General features: G+C 36.8%; 1 protein-coding gene across 1 annotated transcript; it reads left to right on the top strand.

The window, feature by feature from the left end:
* Nucleotides 1–1,662: 1,662 nt before the first annotated feature.
* Nucleotides 1,663–8,931, top strand: morn4 (MORN repeat containing 4). The gene is made up of 5 exons (XM_024297977.2): nt 1,663–1,857; nt 6,187–6,349; nt 7,517–7,631; nt 7,838–7,947; nt 8,032–8,931. The coding sequence occupies exons 2-5, from the start codon at nt 6,283–6,285 to the stop codon at nt 8,178–8,180; spliced, it is 441 nt and encodes a 146-aa protein (XP_024153745.1). The 5' UTR covers nt 1,663–1,857; nt 6,187–6,282; the 3' UTR covers nt 8,181–8,931.
* Nucleotides 8,932–9,487: the final 556 nt, after the last annotated feature.

Genomic DNA, 9,487 nt, shown 5'->3' with positions numbered 1-9,487 from the left:
TCACAGTTTTGCAAATGCCCTATTAAGGCTGTCAAAGTCAATACTTTATTACCTAAATTCTTAATTCTGGATTTGGAAATTGATGAATATTCTATTCTCATGTGAAGTGCAATGGCCAACTATCTCCAGCAAATGTCATTCTTGATAAAATTGTTCAATGTGTAAACTAAATTTCTAATTTGAAAAGGTTGCATATCCACGTTTGAAAAAAGTGATATAAATGGGAGGACTGAAGTGCACTTCTAATTATTATTTTGCTTATGCTTGTATGCATGCATTTTGAGTTCAATTTCATAATTCCTTTAATCCTACATTTAGTACATTTGCAGTTTTACTGCTGTGTAAGTATTATACCTGCTTTCTTGTGTGCAAAACAAAGTTAATCTTTTTTTTTTTTTTTAAGTTTAACATAATTTGCAAAGTAATTACCCCGTGGAAGAATCTAGCCTCATACCTTTTTTTTTCTTTTGTTGTTAATAGTTTATTATGACTTTTTACCTAATTTTTCCACACCTTTTTTTCTTTTTGTTACAAAGGAAAACAAAAACTAATTGTCCTGTTGTAAGCATCGTCCTGACACCAGTGCTGTGCTCTAAAGTTTGTTTTTCTTAAGCGAAATCCACAAAAGCACAATTTAACTGTTGGGTCAGATTATTCCAAAGAAGTTTTGTAAAACGTTGACATGAAGTTTTCATTAGATCAGTATTGGAGCCTTCAATCTTAGAGGTAATGCCACCATGGGCTCAGACTGGTCATTACAGGATACATATGACCCTTTAAGCCCCTGGATGCTGTTGTTTTAGATTTAATTTGAATTTGGAAATGGATTTTGAATTGATTTTTTTAAAGCAATCAAAAAAAAAAAGAGAAAGAAAAAAAAGAAAAACAAGATGACAAATAGATATCCATTATATCAAAATCAAGATGATTAGTCATGATTTGATTGGAAAATGAAAAATGAAAAGTAAATGAGGACAAATATCCATATATATCCACATGGATTTGCAAATGATGCGTTTCTAATGTCTTTTTTGATACCGTACATGTCAAACATAACATAACCATTAATAAAAGCTAGTGGGCTTAGGGTTATTTAAAAAGGAAAAGTAATTTAATACTTTCATTTCACAATAAAATGTCAATCCAGATCCCACTTTAAGAAAAAAAAAGATGTAATACATTATTTTTGGTGTGAAAATAATACTCAATGATAATAATATTTAGTATTATTAAGAAGAAAAAGAATCCAGAGGATAAAATTACAAACAAAAGTAAACTAATACCAACAAAAAATGAAAACACAAAATGTGAGTATTACAGTTTTTCCTTACAAATTTGTATGTATAGACTATTTTTTTTAACTTAAAAGCTTATTTTTGAATTAATAGACTGTTGATTAATTAATAAACTAGAGTAATAATTGATACGTAATAAAATAAAAATAACAATAAAATAATATATAAATCTTTTAACAATAAAACGTGTTGTTGTTCTCTACTGCACGCCATGCCAGTGCGGTTTTAATGCTACATTCCAGTACTGTCGGAAATTTTGAACTTGTTTTCACATAACCTCCCTGAAGAATTATCCAGAAACAGTCAACTATATCTCAATTTATCTTAATCGTTGTATCGGAATGAAAATGTGCGTCATTCTATCGAATGTACTTTTTTATAATTTAACATGTTAGGTTGTATTTTTAATGACCCACACATTTATCCGACACATTAGAGGAATGATAATGATTTGTTCCGAGCTTTAAGTGCAGTTCCTGAACGCCGCGTTACTTCTCAGCCGGTGTTGTGTTTTTACGCCCCTCGGTTTCCATGCTTGAGCGACGAAAGACACCGTGTTCAGGTAAACGCTCACATTTCAAACGCTTTCCCGTTTCCACGCGTGTTGTTGTATAAGATACGGTCAAAAATAAATAGGAATTTCATACAAAGCGGCTGTCCTTTTAGGCACGTATACATGTCCTGCGTTTTGAGGGCTATATATTATCGAATTACATTGACAGCTTTAGCTGGACATTTGTGTTTCTGTCTTTGTGTGCTGCATTATTTATGTCACAGCAACCTCATTGGTAAAATTGCCGCTCTCTGTTATTCTGTAGGGCAGCAGTATTTGGTTCAGACTCCCTGAACAATGTGCAGGATGCAGTGTAATCAGCATGTGTTTGTAACGTGTTACTGTAATGTTTATGTCCTCTGTCTCACTGAAGGATGTTTCATTTCTTTTATTCAATACACCGAATAAATGCTGAATAAAGCTGGTTTGCATAATCAAATACATTTTTTTGAATCAAGATAAAATGTCAACACATTATACTAGAAGTGACAGGGTGTGATGAGGGGGCAGATGAGAGGAATAATAATAAAAATTTTGAGGTGCTGACAGATAATGGCTTGTTTATCCATTTCTGCTATATAGCACAAAGGTGTGGCACCATTTTCAAATGTAAATAGCATTTAGTTATATAGTTGTACCTTGAATAATGTAGTAGTAATAAAGCATTTTACAGTTTCAAGACCCATTAATCCATGTGTTCATACATTCACATGTGGAGTTCAGTGTGACCTTCTGCTCAAAAGTCAACCGCTCCACCTCTGCACCACCGCCGCGCCTCTACAGAAATGTAGAAGTATCCAAAATAAAATGTTCTAAAAAAAAAAAGCATAAACATTGTGGACTTTATTTTAAATTATATATGTTATTTAATATCTCCTTTTGATCTATTTTAAAAGAGTTCCCTGTTGTCTTTTAATTAAAAATATTGTTTTCTAGGCCATAGGATGTGTCCATATTCCTTCCCTATTCCCTAACTATTGAAGAAATATATAGTGCGGGACTATCTGGGCCCTGGATTTTCAAAGCCATTCGGACAACACACTATTTTGAATTTGACAGATAATTCCAATTCAGTTGTTGTCAATGCTTGTCAAGGACATAGTATTACTGATTTCAGCAATGTTGCACAAAAGTGTCTATAATTTGTTGCACAAAATAAGAAAAGTTCAAAAAACATAAATGGGGATATATTTTCCCAAAAAACATGTTCTTCTATATAATGCTAGTTATTAGAGATAGTGGGGCAGTTTAGCCCATTTATTTAACAGAATTGTGCATTTTGTGATACAAGCACCAAATTTTGCACACATGTACATTAACATGTTGCGAACATTTTCAGATATTGGGCCACTTGGAATTCTCTGTTTATGTCCGCCATATTGGATTTCAAAATGGCCGACATTTGAAATAAACATTTGTGATTATCTTTGGTTCTAATGCTGCTATTGACTTGATTCTTGTGTCTACATGTATGTTATTGGGGAGAAGGAATCCAATGGTAACCATTTTACAATCGATTTGTACCAATCAAATGAATAATCATAATGCACAAATCAAAATCAAAGTCACAAATCTAATCCAATGCCCAATTCAATACACAATCATAATTTCAACTTAATGTTATCTTTCACAGTTTATTATATTTTGTATTTGGAAATTATCTATACTAGGAATATACTAGAATGAACACAATACTCGATAATAATGATACTTAATAATGATTTTATTAAAGCATGTTAAATGGGTGTAAAAGTCTTAGGTCTGCAAATGTCTTAAGTGCAATTCTGACGAGCTACATGGCCCAATGCTGGCTAATACGTTAGTTATATGTCACTACTGAAGATATGTGTACACAAACAATGTCATGTTAACAAGTTCAGCACTGCCACTAGTACATGTATGCTGTGGACTCATCGTCATACGCAGTGCCCTTCACACACACAGAGGGCTGTGCACTGAAGGACAGCCTTGCATTTGCAACGCCTCACACACCCCTTCTGGCACTTGCAAGAAACCAGCTCAATGCACCTGTGAGTTGCCTCAGGTAGTCTAGTCCAGTATGGTCTGTACTATCCTCCAGTCATTGACCAACCCCAGTTGGTTGGTGGAGGGAGCTCTGGTGCTGGCACCAGTATCTGACCCCACACATGTCCATCCTTGATACCCTGCCCTCTTGACATGTTCCTCTAAGGCTGCCTTTGTAGGAGGGATCAGCTGCAGATTGTTCTTCCTTGCGAAGAGTTTCCTCCTGGCCTTATCAATGTCCGTGCATTTGCAGGTTCAATCATACAGCAGGATCACAAACCTCTCGATTGTGCATGTTGCATTGTTTGGTATGTCTTATGGTGCAGAGGACCGAAACAGGGCCTCAGTAAGTTCTGGCAGGACTGTCCAGACTGCACAAGCAGTCTTCTTTCCATGTCTGACAAAGCTGGACACAGTGTTACATCCAGTTAGAGCATGGAACATTGGCAATGCACAAGCCTTGTCTCGTCCCAGTCTAGCTGCTATTTCATGTGCCGCTAGGTACCGGAAACGTTGTCTTGTTCCAAAGGCCACCCATAGTTCAACTTCTCGAAGCCCTCGAAGGAGGGTAGAAAGCGCTATACAAGTATACGCCATTTACCATTTACCATCAGATAGTGCAGGAGGACATGTCTGATTTTCATGATGAAAGAACTCAAGGTTTCCACCCCTTGTTTCACAGCCAATGTAGAGGCGAAGAAGAAGAAGAGTTCATGGTCATTCTTGAGGCAAGGCAAGCTGTTGCTGACCTCCGGATTCTTAGAGTAGAAGTGCTGAACACCTTCAGCTTGTTACGAGAAATGGGATCATCCAGTGCTTTTGTTCTGTCCATCAGACACTCTCTGGTGAAAACCTAAAACTCCTGTTGGCCAGTCTTATTGGCATTCATCAGAGTCTCCACGGCAGCAGGACCTGCAATGTTCTTTGTGTCCAGTATGACTAAATCCCGACTCTCCTCCTCAAATGGGTTGCCCATCTCCTCTATGACACTAACAAGAGAGCGAACATCTTTCACAAATGAGCCCTGAACACTTGGTGTCTGATCATGATGACGTGTGTCTGCTGTTTGCCGTTTCCAATATTGGTTCCCATCCTGGAATTCTTCAATCACCCTAGCAACATCTGGTCCTGCAACCATCCACCGACGATGGGCACTAGGGGTCGTCAGTGAGCCCAACTGTGCCACCATCTCCTTTGATGCAGGCCTTGAGGCATTGCCACTACAGCTACCGAACAACTACTACTACCACCACCACCACCCAAACCAAGTCATTTAATCCCAAGATAAAGACAAATGTAGATTGAAAAGTGACCATGTAATGTAAAAAAGCCATTTTGAAATCCAATATGGTGGCCCAGAGGTAAAAATATGTAATGCATATTGTTACCATTGGATCCCTTGTCCCCAAAAACATACATTTATACACCATAATCAAGCCAATAGCAGCATTAGAACCACACATAATCGCAAATGTATATTTCCAATGTCGGGCATTTTGAAATCCAATATGGCGGACATAAAGAGAAAATTCCAAGTGGCCCAATATCTGAAAATGTTCGCAGCATGTTAATGTACATGTGTGCCAAATTTGGTGCTTGTATCATAAAATGCACAATAGGTTTGCTATGCTGCCCCACTAAGAGGGTTTTTACCAATTATCGCAGTATCGCGATATTATCGATATCGTGAGCCATGTATCATGTATCGTATCGTATCGTGAGGTACCCAGTAATTCCCAGCCCTAGTAGTGTGTAGTGAAGGAATTGGGACAACCAGTTTCTGCAGAGTGGCAATAGTTTATTAGAAATTCACCTCTTCGTTGTGGGCAGGTCTGTTTCATTTCTCATCATCCCTTTGTTTCTCCCACTAGCTTACAGCCCTCACTCACACCCACAACTTACATTAGCGGTGCAGCAAAAACCGGAGCTATCCGGTTGTACAGTTTTAAGCCAGATGCCAGTTCAGATGAGGAAAACAAAGATGGATCTAACCGTCTGCATGTAGATGCATTGGAAAGCAGTGGAACAGAGAGCTTGTGGCAAACCAATTGTATATTTTACATAACAACTTTTAACACGGAACAGCTTTTTCAAACCTTTGTATTTTCAGCTTAACAAATACGATCAAATGGCATTTTTTTCGACTGCTTCTGATTCACAGCAATTTAAATAAAGGAATACTCAGAAACAAAATTTTAAGTTTAATTGTCTTTATGTATATTCTTCATCATCAGAAAAATGGAACCAGAAAATGTTGAAAAAGTGAAGAAATAGGAAACAAAATTCACGTTGTACATATTTTTATCTCTGCAGAAATTTCTTGTCTCCAGAGTGCAGTGGACCCTATGTGCTCTCCAATTCAAAGAACAGTCACATTCTTCTGTTTTGTGAGTCAAAATTAGAAGAATCATGACCTTAACCCGAGGATCTTTCACATATGCCAGTGGGGAAGAGTATCATGGAGAATGGAAGGAAGGTAAGATGGTTATGTCATTTGAAATTATGTTAACACCTTTAAAGAAATAAAATGTTGCTTATGCACATTCTCATGTCATCATCTAGTAAGTACTTTTTTCTAACATGTACTTTATAATCTTAACTATATGTTGGTGAATACCCTAAATAAATCAGTTGACTATTGGTGCAAACTTAAATGCTGAATAATGTCTTAAATTGAAGAAAAAAATAATGTCAGGTGTTGCATACAATTTAAATGACAAATTTAAAATAAATGATGATTAAAGAGAATAAGGTTTGAAAAATATGAAAATAAATGTAAAAAAGGAATATGTTAAACAAAAAATGTGTTTAAAAATATATACATAAATGTATTTTAATAAAATAATGTGAAATTGACCACTCAGAATCATCATTACGTTTTTGGACTTGTTTGCAATTTCTAAATATTTTTAAAAACTTTAAATGTAGGCTAATATTAGGCGATGCTCATACTGCTTTACAGACACACACATAGTGATACTAACTACATGTGAGTTGAGCTTGTTTAGATAAATCCCAATTAGGAAGCATTGGTAGCCCAGCATGAGCTCTGTCTTTATCAAATCCTCTTTGTACCTTTTTTGTTGATCTGTAAAAGTCATGCAAAAACAAGGAAAGCATCCAGTCTCTGCTTTTTTAAACATTTTTTTTATTACCAAGTTTAATCTTTCTTTAAAAATTGAAAACACAATAACACTGAATTTCCTTCCTGTTGCATTTGTCAAGCAGGTGTATAAAACACAGTCTAACGCAGTTATCGGTGCTAAAAACTTTGCACCAGAAGGGTGAACCGGGGTCTTTCCTTCACAGTTTTAGCAACGTGACTCCTTATGCCTCTGATTTTAAAATGTCAGAATTAAACTGCTGTAATTCCAACTTGTGTGGAAGGCAAACAGGACTCCTAATTCAGCTGTAAAGCTTTAAATCAGAGTGTGGGATGATGAAGGGTATTTAAATCCCCAAACAGACTCCCTGCATGAAGTTGTTCTACAAATTTAGTCAAAAATAAACGCCTGTGCAGTGTCACATGTTGTCCTTTTTTAAGAACTCAACTTTTCTAAATCAACTATTCTAGAGAATACATACAACTAAAAGTTTAAATGAAAGTGAAGTAAATTCTTCTGTTTTTGCTGATTATGTCAAGGTCGGAGGCACGGTCTCGGTCAGCTCAAGTTTCAAGATGGAACTTGTTACTCTGGCCAGTTTGAGAACGGACTTTTTCATGGCTCGGGCGTTCTGCTTTTCACAGATGGATCTAGGTGTGTAACCAATGATTTATACAGTATATAGGCTAGGGAAGACACGCTAGCTTGGCGTTGCTCTTTACATATCTTGGACAATGATAACAGGCTATAGCGGGCCTTCCCTATCCATATACTGCATCTCATAGTGTGTAACAGTGAGATAAAAAAACGTTACCTTTAAAATTAGCAACCGATTGTGTGCTTTCCCCAAACTTTGTCAGGTATGAAGGAGAGTTTTTAAATGGGCAGTTTCAAGGCACAGGAGTCTTCAGTCGATATGATGGCATGAAATTTGAAGGCGAATTCAAAGACGGGCGTGTCGAGGGATATGGTGAGTCTCCTACACCTCCTGCCAGGGTGTCATTTTCTTGCCTCCCCAGCTTTGATCGTGGTCTCCCACTCTTTGTCCTTCCAGGACTGTTGACATTTCCGGATGGATCTCACGGTGTTCCCAGAAATGAGGGCCTGTTCCAAAATCACAAGCTGCAGAAGAGGGAAAAGTGTCCTGCAGTGGTACAGCGTGCACAAGCCTCTGCCTCTACCGCACATAGCCTGGCGTTTTGAAAGCCCCAGACAATGAAGGAAAGAGACACAAGCAGAGTTTTGACATCATTCAGCGGGACCTCAGGGATGTATGCCACATTCGTATCTCTGTTTCCCACCGTCCTTTTCTCCCTTCATCCTTATTGAATCTCCTGCAAGCGACCTGGAATGCTAAAAAACATTCAACCAAATGTGTTTTTTTTTTTTTGGCTGACTTTAGATGAACCTGTGAAGGTAAAAGTTTACCTTTAACCCGGCTGGTCATGAAAGCAGTTTTTTTATTGATTGTATTCTAAAGAAGTGTCTTAGAATTTTTAAGTGATAGCCTTCATTTTTTAAAAATCAGACAACTGGGACCTCTTTTTACAGTTCTTCTACAGCACTGGTCCTTAAATGACTGCATTACTGGAGTCTGGTAGAGTTGAAGCACAGGACATCTACGGATAAATGAGTGCAGTAGTCTTCTGGAAGAGGAGGAGTAAGACTTTACTCTGAGCTCCTCCACATGTTTAAGTGTCCTTGGGAAAAATGAGTGTTCGTTTGTTAGGGTTGATCCATATCTAAAATATAAAAATTAAAATGAGATTTTTTTCATTTGTATATAGATACTGCTGTGAATTGCTTTTTAGAACTTTTGCACAAATTTAAAACCATGATGTACCGTATTTTTCGGACTATAAGTCGCACCGGAGTATAAGTCGCAGGGGCCAAAAAATGCATAATGAAGAAGAAAAAACCATACATAAGTCGCACTGGAGTATAAGTCGCATTTTTTTCAAGTAATTTATTTTACAAACTGGTTGAAAAAAACGAAATTATATCATCCTGGAAGGTAAGTTATAACATTCATAAGTGAATAGAAAACAGGCTAAATATGTGTCAACACATATTCACATATTAGCATCATGAAAAAAACGAAAAGGTGTAGCATTTATATAACATAACAGTTTTATTTAACTATAGACTCAAGAACTCATCAACTTTGTATCTTTACTGTAATTAATTGCACGCAATCTCACTCCATATCACTAAATCCGTTAAATTCTTCGTCCTCTGTGTCACGTCTGAATAACTAAATAAAGTAATTGCATAGATCACCATAAGAGGGCACTCTAGACTTACGGTCCATATCTCATCATTAAAAATTCGTATATAAGTCGCACTGGAGTATAAGTCGCAGGGACATTCAATCTATGAAAAAAACCGCGACTTATAGTCCGGAAAATACGGTAAGTTCAAAATGTTAAGCTATTTTGTTTCATTTTGAAGGGTTGCATGTGGTTCACTACTATAACATGAGGGGCTCTGTGCATTGTATGTAAAATTTA

This window comes from Oryzias melastigma, linkage group LG15, assembly GCF_002922805.2.
Source record: "Oryzias melastigma strain HK-1 linkage group LG15, ASM292280v2, whole genome shotgun sequence".
Classification (NCBI taxonomy): domain Eukaryota; kingdom Metazoa; phylum Chordata; class Actinopteri; order Beloniformes; family Adrianichthyidae; genus Oryzias; species Oryzias melastigma.
This window is presented reverse-complemented; position numbering and strand designations above follow the sequence as displayed.

Coding starts and splice junctions, on each gene's coding strand:
- morn4 (XM_024297977.2), top strand. CDS start 6,283: ATGACCTTAACCCGAGGATCTTTCACATATGCCAGTGGGGAAGAGTAT. Junction 6,350..7,516: donor TCATGGAGAATGGAAGGAAG/GTAAGATGGTTA, acceptor GATTATGTCAAG/GTCGGAGGCACGGTCTCGGT. Junction 7,948..8,031: donor CGGGCGTGTCGAGGGATATG/GTGAGTCTCCTA, acceptor TTGTCCTTCCAG/GACTGTTGACATTTCCGGAT.